The 18,375-nt window shown below is 34.5% G+C and overlaps 2 protein-coding genes and 1 pseudogene across 3 annotated transcripts; 1 reads left to right on the forward strand and 2 right to left on the reverse strand.

Moving 5' to 3' along the window:
* The first annotated feature begins 984 nt into the window (after nt 1–984).
* Nucleotides 985–1,866, forward strand: LOC107647754 (mitogen-activated protein kinase kinase kinase 20-like; annotated as a pseudogene).
* A 1,793-nt stretch (nt 1,867–3,659) lies between these two features.
* Nucleotides 3,660–5,757, reverse strand: LOC107648572 (uncharacterized). Its single transcript, XM_016352386.3, has 2 exons — nt 5,198–5,757; nt 3,660–4,808 (listed from the first exon to the last, which is right to left on the reverse strand). The coding sequence occupies exon 2, from the start codon at nt 4,801–4,803 to the stop codon at nt 4,309–4,311; it is 495 nt and encodes a 164-aa protein (XP_016207872.1). The 5' UTR covers nt 4,804–4,808; nt 5,198–5,757; the 3' UTR covers nt 3,660–4,308.
* Nucleotides 5,758–14,645: 8,888 nt separating this feature from the next.
* LOC148563138 (vacuolar-sorting protein BRO1-like) lies at nt 14,646–15,882 on the reverse strand. 2 transcript variants are annotated; one of them, XM_088492083.1, is made up of 2 exons: nt 15,016–15,882; nt 14,646–14,896 (listed from the first exon to the last, which is right to left on the reverse strand). In XM_088492083.1, the coding sequence occupies exon 1, from the start codon at nt 15,614–15,616 to the stop codon at nt 15,047–15,049; it is 570 nt and encodes a 189-aa protein (XP_088348209.1). In that variant the 5' UTR covers nt 15,617–15,882; the 3' UTR covers nt 14,646–14,896; nt 15,016–15,046. The 2 variants fall into 2 exon arrangements, 1 of the variants encoding a protein (XP_088348209.1); XR_015886219.1 differs by having other exon boundaries at nt 14,661–14,896; nt 14,985–15,882.
* Between the last annotated feature and the right edge of the window lie 2,493 nt (nt 15,883–18,375).

Consider the following 18,375-nt stretch of genomic DNA (forward strand, 5'->3'; position numbering starts at 1 on the left):
ACTTTTATATAAATAAAAAATCTTTATTTCTAAAAGCACAAAGGAGCATTATTTATCAAGATATTTTTTACGGATAATACATGCAGTTTGTCTAATAGTTTTTCAGTTATGTTTATTTGGTTTTAAAAATTAAAATATTAACCATAATTTTATGAGTATAATAAAACAAATACGTTTATTTTTATTAAATTAAATTAAATCGTTAATTTAAATTATATCTATTTAAATTTTTGAATAATTAATTAGACTTGATAAGTAGATGGATAAATAGATTTGAGAATGAAATATTGGAAATTAAAATACTAGTCATAATTAATCATATGGATATAGCAAAATGAGTATATTTATTTTTATTAAATTAAATTAAATCATTAATTTAAATTATATCTATTTGAATTTTTGGATAATTAAACTAGACTAGATATTTGGTTGACTTTTAAAATTTAAAAAAAAAATTATGGAGATCATAGTAGACATAAATATCATGAAACAGAGGCAAAGATTCGAAAATTAAATTTTCTCTATTTCATAACCTTTTTTACTAACAAAATCTGGGTTCAAAACTCTGATAAGATATATTTCACTTTTTATTTGGGTTTAAAATTAAAATTGATTAAAAACTGTTATAAGATAGAGATATTTCAAGTTTTTAATTTATTTTTTGATTTAAATTATTTCTACTGACACTGTCTTTATATTTTCTATTATATATGCAAATCAACTATTATCTTTCCTTTAATAAGATAAACGCGTAACTCAGTTCAAGTGCTACAAATAATTAATACAAATAGCCACAAGCTATAACGAACATAGTAATCCTTAATTATTGAAGACAAAGCTGAGTTGAGAATCCACAAAAAGAGCCAAAAAAACTAGCCAACTGCAGGTATGCAAAAAATTTGTATATTCATAAATAAAATTATTTGATCACTGTATGCATGTAACCTTTGATGTTGATTCAGGAGTAAGAAAAATCAATCCAAGATGAGTGATTTACAATGGAAGAAGCTGGAGGTCTTAGGAGCTGGTTCTTATGGCACTGTTTATCTTGCCATTCTTGTTGATGAACAAAAACGGTTTCACAGCTTCATTGCTGTAAAAAGCTCCATTCCCAGGTTGGCATTCTCACTGGAGAAAGAAGAACAGATTTTTAAATCACTTTGGGAAGGTGAGAACGGTGGTTGCCAAGAAATTATTGAATGCTTTGGAACTGAGACCACGGTAGAGCACAGACGTCAATTCTACAATCTTTTCTTGGAGTATGCTCTTTACGGTTCTTCTTTGGCTGACTTGATCCACAAGAAACCTCTCCCCTAGACCGAGGTGAGTGTCTATGCACGCATGATTGTTAAAGGGCTTTCACATATTCATCGCAAAGGAATCGTCCACTGTGACCTCAAGCCGGAGAGCATTCTTGTGTTTCCTTCATTGGATAAAGAAATTGCAAACTATCAATTGAAGATTGCAGATTTTGGATTATTGAAAACCAAAGAGGAGAAAGCAGATGTTGAGTTGTGGAAGTCCAAGCCGAGAGGTACGCCATCATACTTGTCGCCGGAAGCATTTTCCGGTCATATTGATGCTCCGATGGATATATGGGCACTTGGTTGCATAGTGATTGAAATGCTCACTGGATTGCCTGCCTGGGGTAAGAGCCCTTTGCTTATTGAGGAGTTGAGGTACTTGGTTGAGCATCATGAACTATCACCCAAGAAGCCGCAGGGAATCGGTTTTTTCTGTCATGATTTTCTGGAAAAGTGTTTTATGAAGGATCCTAGCAAGAGGTGGACTGTTGACAGGCTTTTTGATCATCCTTTCCTTTATATCACCCTGTTTCATTCATATTATCTTGCAACTTGGCTATGATTGTTTTTCTTTATTAGTTTAGAGCTATTATGATGACATTATAAGATTGAATGGTTTGGTTTATTGTGTCCCCTGTCCAAAGACCTGATGGCTATGCCGTAGGATTTCTTGGGTCAGGCCGTCTTCTTCTCCTTGATGGCTTTGCCCAAAAGGAGTTGGAGTCGGGCGGTGTTAAAAAATAGAAAAGCTGTACAAAATATTGGTACATAATGAGTCTGTTTCTTAACATTTATAGTTTGTAAGATTTAATAAACTATTTTAATAACAGTAATTTAGTTTGCTATTTGTGCTTCGAATGTTATCAGTTCTTTCAATTTTCTTTTTCTTTCTTTCTTTTATAATATGCTTTCTTTTATAATCTTGCTTTTCAGTATATGATCAAATAATTTAATTAGATAGAAAAATGTCAACCCGTGTTAGGATCAAATTTACTGGTCAAATTTCTTATTAATTGCACCAATTCGATATTGATTTCCTCAACCATGAAAATTTAGTTGGTTGATCTATTAAAGGTGCTTGATCCATTCATGGTTGCTGTTGGATGAAACATGTGTTAAGTTCAGTGGCAAAAGAACTCGAAGTTTATGCCTATTCGGGTATTCGGAATATAGCAGTTTATGTATGTTTGGAATTCATGGAACCCCTCTCACGGTTTACATAGTTTACTAAAAAGTTGTATTTTGGTATCCATTTTGTAAAAGTTGTATTTTAGTAAATTTTAAAACTCAATTATTTTATTTTGGTAAATTGCCCAATAATTTATTAACTAGAATCCAGATTTTAAGTAGTATTTTCTAATTGATTTTGAACCCATTCATCATAATCTTAAAGCATCTGCAGAAGTAGCAGTGGCACGAGTTTGTCCACCAAAGCTTGCATCATTCTGCACTCAACCACACTAATGTATCATAATTTATGAATAAAAGTTGTTGATTGAAACGGGTAGAATAATATATAATGACAAGAGGACAAAACTAACATTTTGTTGTTGGTTTTCAGAGAAAATAATCAAAATATTCACTTGATCTGTACAAAAATTTGATGAGTTTTGCATTGAATTAGTAGCAACATTGCCAAACCACTATCATAAGCAAGTATAATTTTCAAGGAGATATATAATCTTGAGAATTATTAATTCACAAGTTCGGTCGAAAGTTCAAACTATAGAAGTAACTTCTGTTTGACCTTGATATGTGAAGCCTAGCTCTTTCAACAAGAATTAATCTACAATCAATAAATGATAAAAACAAATTCTTGAAAGCAAATGAATAAATAAATCAAAGTCAGAAAGAAATGAGCAAATTTTGTTGGAAGAAATTAGCAATCTCTACCATTCTATGATTGACAAAAATAGAAATCGAGTTAATTTGGTTGGAATTGATTTTTGGGACCATCCGAAAGCATGACAAGAGAGTAACATATGGAAAATAACCTAAAGGGGTTAAACCAAGATTATTTGCTAAAGCCTAAAAACACTCATAAATTTCCATATGGCATATGCAATGTTTTGATCCTTAAGAACTAAACGTATGGCATATGCAATGTTTTGTGGCTAATTTCTTATTTACTGGAAGATAAATTGATAGATGTTAGGTGATTTATAGTTTTTTAACTAAAATTATTGACCGTTTAATATTTAAATAACGATTGGGTATACTGAAAATATCTCATATGAAGCAAAGATACATCTCTTTACCATTAAAATTTGGCGCAATGCATATTCACTAAGTTTAACAGTTGATTCAATAATTTAGTTTACATAAGTGGTACTTGTATTCCAGAGAGAACAAGACGCAAAATCTAACATAAAATTGCATTCCAACAGAATTGATGCATGGCCTCATGCATCTACTCATACAAGTCACTTTAATTTTACACCTTGCAGTGAGTGTCATATTTAAAATTTCAAAAATAAAGCTAATACATAATCAACGAAATTATCCTATTGTAGCGTGAAGTGTTTGCAGTTTGCCTATGCAATCAGCGTTGCACCTGAGTGCTTGCCAACAAAACAAACTTGGGGTTCACTACCATTCTTGTTCCATGATGTTACCATGTGATATCTCCTTTGCTTCATCGACGCAACATTGGATGTGTTGGACGTTTGCATCCAAATTCCATAGCATAGGTAACTTGTGGTACACTATCCTTCTTAGGATTTACAATGATACAAGCCCATTAACAACAGCTGCTACTTCCAGCCCAATACAAGAAGCTGAAAGCGATGAGAAAGCAATTGGGCCAGAGAAACCGTTAGCTGGGCAGAGAAATTAATGGGCTTGTATCATGCAATCTCTCCATTGACAACTCGATTATTAGGGTGAACAAGCAAAAAGTCAATACCCAGAAGACACACTTGCTCCATGATGTTCCTGTGTGCTCTCTCCTTTGCTTCAAGGATGGAACATCTCAGATGTTTGACCTCTGCCTCCAACGGCTCAATTATCCCCTTTGAGGCTTTGATGTTGTTTTCTCCTTCCTTAACTGAGCCTTCTCCTTATCAGCCTCCTTCAGCTTGTTTTTCAGATTACTAATCTTGGCGGTTAAAGTAACATTCAATTCCTCTAAGGCAGCTCTCTCGTTTTCCTTTGACTCAAGGCGGATCTCTAATTCCTTAACTCGGCCTTCTAGCACCATCTGAGATTTGGAGGTGATAGGTGGCTCCAAGTTGCGGCACATATCTTGGGCTTGAAAGGGTTTGGAGTACACATTGGACTCCTCAATGTCGGGGATCAGCACACCATTTTCAACTGGCTTCCCTTTGCCATCCATCATTTTTTGCATTTTTTTCGGAGGTGAAAGTCCTAGATCAGCACCCATGTCCACAAATGAAGATTTCTTTGAAGTTGGAGGTGGAAAGACACCGCAGGCACCTGCAATATTCCCAGTCTTGGGTGGAAGGCAGAGTTTGTCCACTGCAACACCTCTTGATGCCATGTTAGCTGCAATAAAGGAGAAAGAAACTCAAGTCAGAAAACAAAGTATATTTTATTGGCTACATTGTGCATAGTAATCAAAATTCTACAAGCAGGATAGTGGCCTTGGCAGATGATTAAGATTTAAGAGCATAACACTCTTCTTCAGCAGTCAGCACCAAAGAGGCAGAGTAAAAGAGGACATTATATATTTTATTTTATTTTTTTCTTAAAAAAAAGTAAATATTGGTAAATTGAAACATAAATTTGTCAATATTTTATTTAACTAGATTTCACTCCATTCTTGAGTTTTTCTTCCTAGATTTTTTTCCCCCTCTCTTACTAAGATATAGTATTATGGATGTGGTTTAGAAAATTGATATATGCAAAATTGACAAATCACAGAGAGAACTCACCTGGACTTGCACAAACATTGGTTCTTTTTCCATCAACTTTCACATTTTCAACACGGTTGGGGAACGCAAAACTTGGGGATGTTACTGGTGATTGTACTCTCTTTGGTCCTCTACCAAATACCAATATTGTCCGATTGAACAACTTGCGGATTGGCTTTCGAACTGGCTGAACTAATCATGTCTTCAACTTTAATGTACAACTCTATACCTCATAGCTCACGACTTGAGACATGGAAATCAAACATCAAGTGAATGTCTTGGTCAGAGGTGAGCCAAATAACCTAACTGTCAGATAATTGGGGGACTATTATACCATGCAACTTATATGCCATATGAGATATCTTCTTTCTTCCAAGTTCACCCATGTTCGCCAATATCAGATTCTTCAACTCAAGTAGAGACTCTTGATGATCAGTATCAACATTCATCAAAAAAGGATTCCAACTTTGAAAGGTTGCACCACCTACAGTGTCTTTTATATATCCGTTGGGTTGAACAACTACAAACGTGTCTGAACAAGCCATCTGTAACTCGAGATCTTTTCCAACTTTAGATGATTGAAATCTTTACTAGTAGCTAATCACATAAATGTTTCATTTTACAAATTAATCCAGCTATTATTGAAATCTTTACTAGTAGCTAATCACACAAGAATTTCTATGGGGGTGAGTAACTCGCAAAAGGTTTTTGGCATGAAATTATTTTTCACCTTAACAGGTGCTTAAACCTAGTGTCATTGTGTCATTGCTTAATGCTTGGCACACAAGTTCATAATATATTTGGTCCTAGTTATGGTATCTTTTGCTTGGTTTAGTAAGGTTTGCAATTTCCATGCATTAATTAAACAAATAAATCAGAAATAGACACAATAGATTGTGTTAATAAAGACAAGTATATAACATAGCGTGTGAAAGAGTAGTGACCACTTTTATATAAATTTTAGATAGAAAAGACCCACCGTGCAATTTGTACATTGAGGGCCATAAATATTGTTCTAAAATTTTTCCTCCATCAAGGGTTTATTCTGTCTAAGTCTATTTCTATATTGTTTTTCTTGTTCTATCATTCTCATATTGAAAATGACTAATAAATGAGTTAAAATATAGATCACTATTTACAAAGACATGCTTTTTAGATTTTGTGCATTTCAGTCGGAAAAAAAAATCTCAATCCTGGGAAAACTAAGAGCAGAATAATTGCCAATAGAATCATTTTACAAAATTTTTTAATAATTTAATTTTGATTGTCTAATAGTATGAATTAGTTATCAAAATCGAACCGAATAATTCGGTTCGACCGAAAAACTGGTGAATCAGATCTTTAATCGATTCGGGTTAAATATCTGACCGTTTTTGTTATTGATCACAGTATGCTAATAATTATATATATACTAAAAAGTAATACTTTTGTTTACCAAGCACTTATTATCCTAAAAAAACTAATAATTATATCATATTAAAGCAATTATATTGTAAAACATTATTTTTATTCTTCAATAATAATATTGTATTTATTTGTTTTTATAATTTAATTTTAATACATTGATATTATAAAATATTTTACACAGTTATTCTATTATATCTCTTCTTTTAAATAATTATTTATGCAATTAATATATAAGATAATTATTTTTATTGACGTATCGTTATTAATATACTTATGAAGACATATATTTTAAATTTTAATTTTGATCTTAATTTATTTTTATAATTTTATAATTTTATTTAATTATGACCGGGTCAACTGGATAAATCAGTGACCCATCGGTTGAACCAGTAATCCAGTGACTCAATCGTATGACCGGGTTAATTACTGGTTCAGTTCTAATAACTATGGTATGAAATATTTTTCACAAATCACAGTCATCTAATTTTATCTTTTTTTTTTAAGATTAAAATACTCTAAAGTGAGAAAATTAGTAAAGTTATAAAATGAAGAGTTAATCACTCTTAAATTAAGATAGTAGGATGTTCATTTCATGAAGTTACAAAATCAATGTCGATTAACTCCTTACTACTTTACCCCTTTATTAACTTCTTTACTTTAGAGAATTTAAATTTATTTTTTAATGACCATTTATGTAAAAAATAGTTATTTTTACTAAGGTAAATAGATAATATAAAAATCAAATCCTTTTAAAAATACTAAAGGAAGAAATAAATGCCCGTTTCAATATATAAAAAAAACTACTTCCTCTTTTGTTAGTGTCTAATTTTATTTTCTTAATATAATTTTTTTATATGTTAATTATTTTCTTTTAACAAAATATCATAAAATAATCTTATGGTTTAATTTATAAGATTTAAACCGGCTTACAAATGAGGTGGCGAAAAAACTTGACCGGGTTTGTATCAATAGTGGCTGGCTATCTCTATTTCCAGAGGCTTACGCAGAAATTTTAAATAGGCTTCAATCTGATCATTGTCCTATCCTAGTACGCTGTACAGGTCGTCCCCAACCGAAAAAGAATAGACCTTTTCGGTTTATCGCAGCTTGGGCAACTCATCCGGGGTACAGAAATATTGTGAACCAGTCATGGCAGGCTGGCTACAGAGAGATGCACGGCAAGCTTTCAGAAGTGCAGAAGAACTCTTTGGAGTTTAATTCTAAAGTGTTCGGCAATATTTTCGTTAGGAAATGCAAATTGGAGAGACAGATTAATTTCCTTCAGAAGCGACTTGAAGTAATGGAAGATTTGTCTATGCGGAAAAAAGAAAAACAGCTGATTGAGGAATTTAATAACACGCTTGTGCAGGAGGAACTTCTATGGTTTCAAAAATCCAGAGAGCAGTGGGTAAAATTTGGGGATAGAAATACCAAGTTCTTTCATGTCCAGACTCTTGTGCGGAGAAAGCATAATAAGATTCATGGTCTCTTTCTTCAAGATGGGGTGTGGGAAACGGACCCGGATGTCCTTAGAAGGGAAGCTGAATCCTTCTATAAACGCCTATTCTGCCAGTCGGAGGATGTAGACTTAGGTTGTCTTGGTGATGTGCCACTGCCTTCCCTGAATGATGAAGCCTGTTGTAGCCTCACAGCGCCAGTTACTCTGGAAGAAGTTAAGTCGGCTGTTTTCAGTATGCATTCTTTTAAGGCGCCGGGCCCTGATGGGTTTCAGGCTTTCTTCTTTAAAGAATACTGGAAGATTGTTGGTTTTGATGTTTGGACTATGGTTCGTCATGCGTTTTCTGGTTTGGATATGGATCCAAGGATGATGGAAACTCTTGTGGTTCTTATTCCGAAGGTAGAAAACCCGGTTTCCATGAAGGATTTCCGACCAATTAGTCTCTGTAATGTGGTTTACAAAGTTATAACGAAGGTCCTGGTCAATAGACTTCGTCCCCATCTCAAAGAGATTATTGGGCCCCTTCAAGGAGGGTTTATCCCGGGGAGAGGAACCCCTGACAACATCATGTAGCACAAGAGGTTCTCCATTTCATGAAGAAGACAAAGTCAAAGAAAGGCACCCTGGCCTTTAAGATTGATTTGGAGAAAGCGTACGATAGAGTGGATTGGGGATTTCTGAAACAAACCCTGGTGAGTTTTGGCTTTCCTCCTCCGACAGTCAATCTGATTATGCATTGTGTCACTGCTTCCTCACTGTCTATCCTCTGGAATGGGGATAGATTAAATAGCTTTACTCCGAGCAGGGGTCTTAGGCAAGGAGATCCTATATCACCGTATCTGTTTGTGTTGTGTATGGAGAGATTGTCCTGTTCTATTAATCAGCAAGTTGATAAGGGCGTGTGGAAGCCAGTTGCGGTTTCTAGAGGGGGTCCAAGAATTTCTCATTTGATGTTTGCCGATGATTTGCTTCTTTTCTGTAAAGCTGAAAAACAGCAAGTTCAAACTGTAATGGTAGCTTTGGAAAATTTCTGCAGAGCCTCTAGGATGAAGGTTAATGTGGAAAAATCTAAAGCGCTATGCTCCAAGAATGTTTCAGCGACAAGAAAAGAGATTTTCACTGGAGTCTCCTCCATCAGATTCGTTCAGAACTTGGGCAAGTATTTAGGGGTGAACCTTAATCACTCTCGGGTGACACGCGCAACTTTCAACGATGTTTTGGACAAGATTCGGGGAAGGCTAGCCAGCTGGAAAGGAAGATTGCTTAATAAGGCAGGCAGACTCTGTTTGCTCAACTCGGTAGTGACTGCGATTCCTACTTATCGCATGCAAGTATCTCTCTTCCCTAAAGGGGTAACTAATAAGATAGAATCCATGATGCGAAACTTTCTATGGAAGGGTCAAGCTGATGGTAGAGGCCTGAATCTAGTTAACTGGAAAGTGTTGGTCACTCCTAAGAAGTTTGGAGGTCTGGGAATTAGAGATCCCTTTTGTGCCAATATTGCTCTTCTTGGAAAACTAGTTTGGCAACTTTTTCACCATCCCAACAAGCTATGGGTTCAACTGTTGACGGAGAAATACCATTCTTCTAAGGATGATTGTTTTAGTCGGTCTCGAGGAAGTGGATCTTATGTTTGGAAGAGTATATGTCGAGCTTGGGATATCCTAAAGGAAGGTTTTAGTTGGTGCATTGGGGATTTGGAACAAAACTTTTGGTTTTCTAAATGGAGAAGAGAGGGGCGACTGTGTCAGGAGAAGGATTATGTTCACATTTCTGATTCGGATCTCAGGATCTTGGACCTTTGGTCATCTGGACAGTGGAACCTTGAGAATATCTATTCTCCTCTGAATCAGTCTCTGCAGAGCAACATTAATTCTTACAACCCAGATGTTCAAGCTGGTTCAGAGGTCGGTTGGTGTTGGACTGGTGCGGCCTCAAAGGTTTATGATGCTCATAGTGGTTATTTATGGCTCAGTAAGAAGATGTTTAGTTGGGAGGATAGGGGTAATTGGCTTTGGCTTTGGCGTCAACATGTTCTGGAAAAGCACAAATTTTTGGCCTGGCTATGTCTTCGGGAGGCTCTTCCTACTGCTGCATTTCGTTTTAAAAGGGGCATTTCGCACACGGATAGCTGTCCACGATGTTTCTCAAATCAGGAGTCGGTTTTACATTGTATTCGGGATTGTCCAAAAGCCCAACTTGTTTGGCAAGCTTTAGGGATCTCCGATCAACCAGTGGATTTGATGAGTTGGTTCTTACATAATAGCAAACAGCGCCCCTTTAGATTCTTTTCTGGTCTCTGGTGGATTTGGTGTTCGAGAAACAACGAGATCTTTCATCCTCACGAGCATTGGACCACAGATAAGGTGATTGGTATGGCTTTGTCCTTAGAAAAGGAGCTCCGAAATATTTTTGAGTTGCAACGACTATCTATCCCCTCAACCATTAGTGGCTCTTGGATTCCCCCCTCAGTGGGTACCTTTAAGATTAATTGTGATGCTAGCTATCCTGGCAGTGGTGCTCGAGTTGGTTTTGCTTGTGTTAGCAGAGATTGGAAGGGAAGGTGGCAACGAGGCTGTCTGGGAACAATTGAGAGTCGTAGCATTTTGCAAGGAGAGTTGTTTGCTATTTGGAGAGGCTTTCTTTTAGCATGGGACTCGGGACAAAGAGACATTATATGTGAGACAGACTGTGTGGAGGCTTTTACTATTGTCAATAATTTACAAGATTGCTCTGGGTTTACTGATCCTTTGGTGTTAAAAATCCGAGATATCATGTCTTGGAAATGGCGTGCTGATCTTCGGTTGATCTTGAGAGATGCAAATACAGTAGCAGACATCATGGCAAAGACTGCAATGAGGACTATTTCTCCCCAAGTGGAGCTTCCGTTGCCTTGGAAGGAGTTTGAGAGTAGTATTCAGCGGGACTGCCTTTCTTAAGCAGTTTCTTGTTTTTTTTTTCTTTCTTAGTTTTTATTTATTTTTCTTTTAAGTCACCAAAAAAAAAACCGGCTTACAAATTGGTATAAACTCCAACGCTTGAAGATAACATTAATAACAAAACTTTTCAATACAACTACTACAAAATCTAATAAACATATGAAAGTTAGAAAATGTAAAAAAAAAAGAAAAAAGAAAAAAAAAAGAAAAGTATAGAATCATTTGACTTTGTTAGATGGAGAATGACTATAAAAAAATTTTCTCCTATCAATTTTGGTGACTATTCAGTATTCACATATAATTATTTTTATATGAAGATAATAGTTAAAAATAATAAAATAATTTGATATGTTTTTACTAAACTATTATCTAATAATTTTTAACTATCATATTCATATAAAAATAAATGCACGTGATTTTTGCCATCAATTTTTCACTCTTTAATTTGAATGAATGAAGGTCTCGGTGTTTTGCCAAATTGGCTAATTTTTGTGAAACTTTCATGCATGATGCATATAAGGGAGAAGATTAATAATTTAAGGCCTCCACATAGTTTTCTGTGCACATAAGATACCCTCATTGTCTTGAGCAAAGGTCATTCTTATCTCCCATTGCATGCTTCTAAGTATTTCTTCCAATGGATTAAGAATTTCAACTTTGTCACGTATGATACTCCATCCTCCAGGCCTTGACACTCGGTCCATCTCAACAACAATAGATTGAGGTTGCTTGCACCTGCATCATTAGAATTCGCACAACTTTATCGACAAGTGCACTGAGTCGTTCAAGTAATATCTCAGGTAAATGATGATTGATTCCATGAAAATTGTTGGATTGAACAAGCAATCGTCATCTTACTGGACTTAATCAGGCAAAATAGAAAAAAAGTGGTTGTTGTAAGCGCATAAAACAAAGAAATAAAGAAAGCAGTAAAGAATCGGTATAAAACAGTAATGAGAAAACAGTTAAGACTTTGGAGATGCTTATCTTTTTGGATTAATATTTTTTGCTGACTATTGTCACAACGAATGATTCATTATTATGACAAAACCGTAAGTGATTAAACCCCAATTCCTTGGACCCTTTTAATCTCCTCTAATTCTCATCAAAAGCCAGGGTCAGTGGTCATTCGAATCGAACGAGGGTGAAACTCAACGCAATTCAATCTCTCTTGATCCTACTTAAAATGTCACAGACAAGGTCAGATCTTTCGGATCGGAGAATGAAGCTTAGTATTCTAGCCTTAGCGCCATAGTAACTTCAATCACCCAAAGCTAACCGGATTTTATGTCACTTATCTAATTAGCCCAGGCAATTTACAGTTTAGGAGATGTATTTTCAAGCTGTAGTTCAATGTTATCTGGTCAGGGACTCGCAAGAACTCATGCAAAAAAGGATTCATACTTCCGTTCCACTTCAGATTCATTTAGATGAAGAACAACAATACATTATAGAATGGAATCAAACATATATTATAATAGAAAAGTAATAGTATTAATTCATGGGAATAAGCAGAGCTCCTAACCTTAACCAGGAGGTTTAGTTACTCATATTTTATAGAGAAAACAAAGAAGATCTGAAAATAAAATTCAGTCTCTCTAAACCTTAGTGATATCCTCTTTAAATAGGAGATGCTAACCCTAAAAGATGTTAATTTAAATTTAAAAAGTACAAAGATAGGACTAGATAAGCTAAAGAGTGCTAAAATCCACTTTGGGTCTACTTTGGATGTGCTTTGTATGCCTGGCGTTTAACTTAGGTTTCTGGCGTGGAACGCCCATTAGGGGGTGAGCGTGCTGTTTCCTTGCTCCTCTTTGGGCGTTGAACTCCAGATGTGGACGTTCAACACCAATTTTGGACAGTGATTCTGGAAAAGAAGTATAAACTATTATATATTGCTAAAAAGTTCTGGAAGTTAACTTTCCAACGCCATTGAGACCGCGTCAATTGGACCTCTATAGCTCAAAATATGCTCGTTGAAATGTACGGAGGTTAGGATTGACAGCATCTGCTATCATTTCTTCGTCTCTAAACAAGATTCTGCCAAATTAAAAAAAGATGTGTATAATGTATACAATTTTAAAATTCAATCAACTTTTTGTATTTTGGTAAACGAATTTGGGTTTATCTCTTCTAATATAAATAGATAAATTTTATATAGAAAATAACCACTAGATTATAAATTTTTATTTATGAATTTTGAAAATAATTTAAAGATAATCAATCACATTTTTACTTCAGAGAAGTCAAATCAAACAAACTTAATCCCGTGTCTAAAAGAAAATTATATATAGAAAATAAAAAAGAGATAGAAATTCATGCTAAATATGTCCTGATATAAATTATTTTGCTTTATTAGTAACATGGTAATTTGCCTGATTTAATAATTAGTTTGAGTTTAACAACTACAATTACTTAAAAGTATTGTTGTACTTGCTTTGGAGGAAGTTGATGAGGCCTTTGAGTGCAATGTTTACATTGTCACTCTTCATCACCTCTCCTGCAACCTCAGCAGGTGTTGCATTAACGTTGTCCAACAAATTTTGTATGTCATCAAACATAGGATGATGATGATGATGATTCTGAATTCTTTGGTAGTTAGGTACAAAAAGTTATTTTGCAAATTCTGCTATTCTTTCACTTCTAAAGTTTTAACTGAAAAAAAAGTTTCACATCTTGCTCAAAAGATGGTGATTTTTTTATTTTTTAATCATTACTTAAAAAAAAATTTGTTGTGTAGGTATAATTGCTGAAATAATTGAATTTTGCCAATTATTTTACAAATCTAAGAAAAAAAAAAGATGGAGTTGTTAATGACCCTTAGTGCAAACCTTTTAATATTGAAGAATTTATTTTCTACTTCTGTTTATCAAATTTTTAATATTTGTTAGAGTACACTTTAAATAGAATAAGTTTGTTTCAATAAAATATAAATTGTTATATCCATATAAATTATTCAATTTAAAATATTCTAAAACAAAAATAAACAAACAGAAAGCTAATCATAATTTATTAAGTAGATAAATTTTCTTTTAATGTTAGATATGTTTATATATAATTGAATCTAACTCATCATTTAGTTTAGTTGTATAGGTTAATATTTTTCCATTTTTATTCTAGTGATCGATTTACATTCTAACAATTTATTCATCAAAAAATAAGAATGATTCTAAATAAAAATATTATTTGCTTGTTTAAAATTACTAGGCCTTTATGGAAATCGAAAACTCTGAATAATAAGAAGAATCAAGAAAAAGTATAGGTAACCAACAAGATTTTTAAACAATGTGTAAACAACGTGAATTAATAGGGTTAAAAGAGTAAATTTAATTAGTAGCATTAAATTAAGGTGTAGTGTATTTTTATTTGATTGGTGGTTGTTCATGTTGTTCAAAATTTTCATTGTTCCCCTAGTACTTCCCTAAGATCAATTTACCAGTAATACCCAAAAAAAAAAGGTTCAATTTACCAATATGCAACAATAACTAGCAATAGCTACGAGATCAGATCACGGGCATACAAATCACAACATATTGGTGATGAATAAGAAGGAATATATTCATGCATCAACAAACAAAATCACGAGGATAATAGTTCACAAAAAAGTTCTAGCATCAAGCCATCAACCAACAAAGTTCTACCATCCAATTTAAAAAAGTAAATAAGTTAATTCCTAAAGTTTTTCTCTACAGTAATGTTCTACAAGCTCATGTTCTCCAACGCCAAATTTGGTGCCTCTAAGGTTGTATTGGCCACAAGATTTCCATCCTTAATCTTGACAAGGCTAACCTCAGAGAGAAGGTCCAAGCATGGTGCTTCACATACCCCTTCGAGCAGGTAGTGAGCATTACAATACCCTAAAAGAAATTTTTTAGTGACATAACTCGACGGATCATTAGTTGAAGCCTGCATCATCTAAATCAAACAATTTAAGAAATCAAGATTGACATCAATCAATTGTACTAAGAAAAGATCAACTGAAAAGGTAGATGATCATACATACAGGATATCCAGATAATGGGGGAAAACGAAACTTCACTTTCAAGCCTTGAAACTGATTTCTTATCATATCGATGTAGTGTTGTGACAAGTCAATGGTGCATTGCAAGACTCAAACGTGGACAGTAGAGAGAACCAACTTGAAGCATCATTTAAGGCGTCCGTGGCAAGGCGACGGCCATGAATGGGGGTGAGATCGCAGGAGAGAGCAAGGCGGGTGCAGAGGGCTCCCAGGTTGAAGAGAACAGAGGCCTTCTCCAAATGGATGTTATGCTGAGAAGAGTGCTGTTGAGGGTTAATGGCATTGTACCAAACAAAGATAGGTGGGTTGGGTGAGGCATCCATGGGGAAGAAAGGTTCAATCATGCAAAGGCATTTGAAATAAAGGATGAGGCGGTCACGGCGAAAGGGTAGAGAAAGCTCATCACGCAGCATCTCATTGCGCAATTTGTGTAGCATTTCGAGAAGGCCTTCTACGCTCTTTGCCAGGCTCTCAGAGAATTTGAGGACAAAGTAACTGCGGAGGGACTCATAGAGATTCAAGGGCTCACTCTTCTTCAAAGGAGGGAATCCAAGAATATCCGGCAAGGACGAAGATGAGAAGATTGCCGAATTTGTTGGATAAGGAGGAGGCATGTCTCATGGGCAAGCCACCAGCTTTCGATCCTTCATAATCTTGAAGATTCAAGGGCTCACTCTTCTTCAAAGGAGGGAATCCAAGAATATCCGGCAAGGACGAAGATGAGAGGATTGCCGAATTTGTTGGATAAGGAGGAGGCATGTCTCATGGGCAAGCCACCAGCTTTCGATCCTTCATAATCTTGAAGATTCAAGGGCTCACTCTTCTTCAAAGGAGGGAATCCAAGAATATCCGGCAAGGACGAAGATGAGAGGATTGCCGAATTTGTTGGATAAGGAGGAGGCATGTCTCATGGGCAAGCCACCAGCTTTCGATCCTTCATAATCTTGAAATGATTGTACTCCAAAAAAATGAGGTCAGCAAACGACCATCCTTTGTAGCACGACGTTGTAGAGGAGCACGGATTATACTTCCAAGATCCTGCCATTCCCAATGTTGAGGATCTGCCTCCCAACCCATTGGATGACCACGATGGTGAGCATGTATATGCGGATGCAGATGCTGATGATGATGATGCTGATGCGGGTTCGGGTTCAGCGGAGTCTGAAGTGATAGATTCAGGCTTCCGTTCTATCCTTCATGTAAATTTGAAAACTTTTTGAATGTAAGAGAATAAAAAAATTTATGCAATTCTGTATTCTAATGTCACTTAGTATTTTTATTTTATTGGTCTGTGAAATTTAATTTTGTATTCTAATGTGACTTAGTATTCTTGTTATATCTATTATTAACAGTAACATGAACTGCAAATCACCCAAATGCCCTTATTAGAAGCATTCATAATTGGAAGTCAAGGAATTGAGAGACTTTTTTTGTATATACTTATAGAGATGGCAATATATGTGCAGTGCAGATTGTTTAGCAGGAAAGAGTTTAGATTCAGAAGTTAGTCTTTACTTTTAGGACACTATTCTTAGAGAGATTGTGAGCATTTTAGCTGACGATGAAAAAGGAATTTTTTTTACCCTGCTTAGTTTGTAATTAGGTCTATTTCTTGGACTTATGCCACGTCTTAATACTAAAAAAAATTCTGCATTTTGCATCATTTCAATGCATTATCAACATAAAAGTGTATATTATGTTTAGTTATTTACATTCATATGTGTTGTTACTTGTTAATGATCTCTAGAGAACTTTGTCCTATGTTTTTAACATCTTATTTGAATCACAACACTTAATAGGACTTAAATTTATTTTATTTGAATTTGAATCTTAATTTGAGTTTGTGAAATTAGATTTAAATATGTGCTGCTTTTGAATTGTGTAACACATATTAATAAAACTGAAAGAGTACATAAATAGTACATAAAGAATGTATAAAAAATACATAAATAATATATAAAGAGCACATAAAAAATACAAAAAATATGTAAAAAAAATAATAATAAATAAATATATTCTTTTATATATGTGTATACCATTTTTAATGTGTGTCTTTATCTCAAAAAATCAGCAGACGACCATCCTTTGTGGCACGACATTGCAAAGCGGCACGGATTATACTTCCAAGATCCTGCCATCCCCATGTTGAGGATCTGCCTCCCAACCCATTGGATGACCACGATGGTGAGCATGCGGATGCGGATGCTGATGAAGATGCTGATGCCGAGGCGGATGTTGCTGACGCCTGACGATGCTGATGCGGATGCGGGTTTGGATAGATTCAGGCTTCTGTCCTGTCCTTCAAGTAAATTTGGAAACTTTTTGAATATAAGAGAATTAAAAAAATTTTGCATTGAAAATAATGGCGTATTCTGTATTCTAATATCACTTAGTATTCTTATTCTATTGGTCCGTGAAATTTAATTCTGTATTCTAATGTGACTTAAATTTATCTTATTTGAATTTGAATTTTAAGTTGAGTTTGTGAAATTAGATTGAAATATGTGCTGTTTTTGAATTGTATAGCACATGTTAATAAAACTGAAAGAGTACATAAAAAATGCATAAAGAATGCATAAAGAGTATACAAATAGTACATAAAGAACACATAAAGAATACAAAAAATGTATAAAAAAATAATAATAAATAAATACATTCTTTTATATATGTATATACCATCTTTTATGTGTGTCTTGATTTCAAAAAAAATCAGCAGACGACCATCCCTTATGGCACGACATTGCAAACGGTACGAATTATACTTCCAAGATCCTGCCATCCCCAATGTTGAAGATCTGCCTCCCAACCCATTGGATGACCATGATGGTGAGCATGTGCATGCGGATGCTGATGCTGTTGATGCTGATGCGGATGCGGATGCTGCTTATGATGCTGATGCTGATGCGTATGCGGGTTTGGATGCGGAGTCCGAAGTGATAGATTCAAACTTCCGTTCTGTCCTTCAAGTAAATTTGAAAACTTTTTGAATGTAAGAGAATAAAAAAAATTTTGCATTGAAAATAATGGCGTATTCTGTATTCTAATGTCACTTAGTATTCTTATTCTATTGGTCCGTGAAATTTAATTCTTTATTCTAATGTGACTTAAATTTATTTTATTTGAATTTGAGTTTGTGAAATTAGATTGAAATATGTGCTGTTTTTGAATTGTATAGCACATGTTAATAAAATTGAAAGAGTACATAAAAAGTGCATAAAGAATACATAAAGAGTACATAAAGAATACAAAAAGTGTATAAAAAAAATAATAATAAATAAATACATTCTTTTAGACATGTGTATACTATTTTTTTATTTGTGTCTTGATCTCAAATATTGGAACAATTAATTCATAAAATTAAAAAAATTTAATT

This window comes from Arachis ipaensis, chromosome B6 (assembly GCF_059453495.1).
Source record: "Arachis ipaensis isolate K30076 ecotype BB chromosome B6, ASM5945349v1, whole genome shotgun sequence".
Classification (NCBI taxonomy): Eukaryota; Viridiplantae; Streptophyta; class Magnoliopsida; order Fabales; family Fabaceae; genus Arachis; species Arachis ipaensis.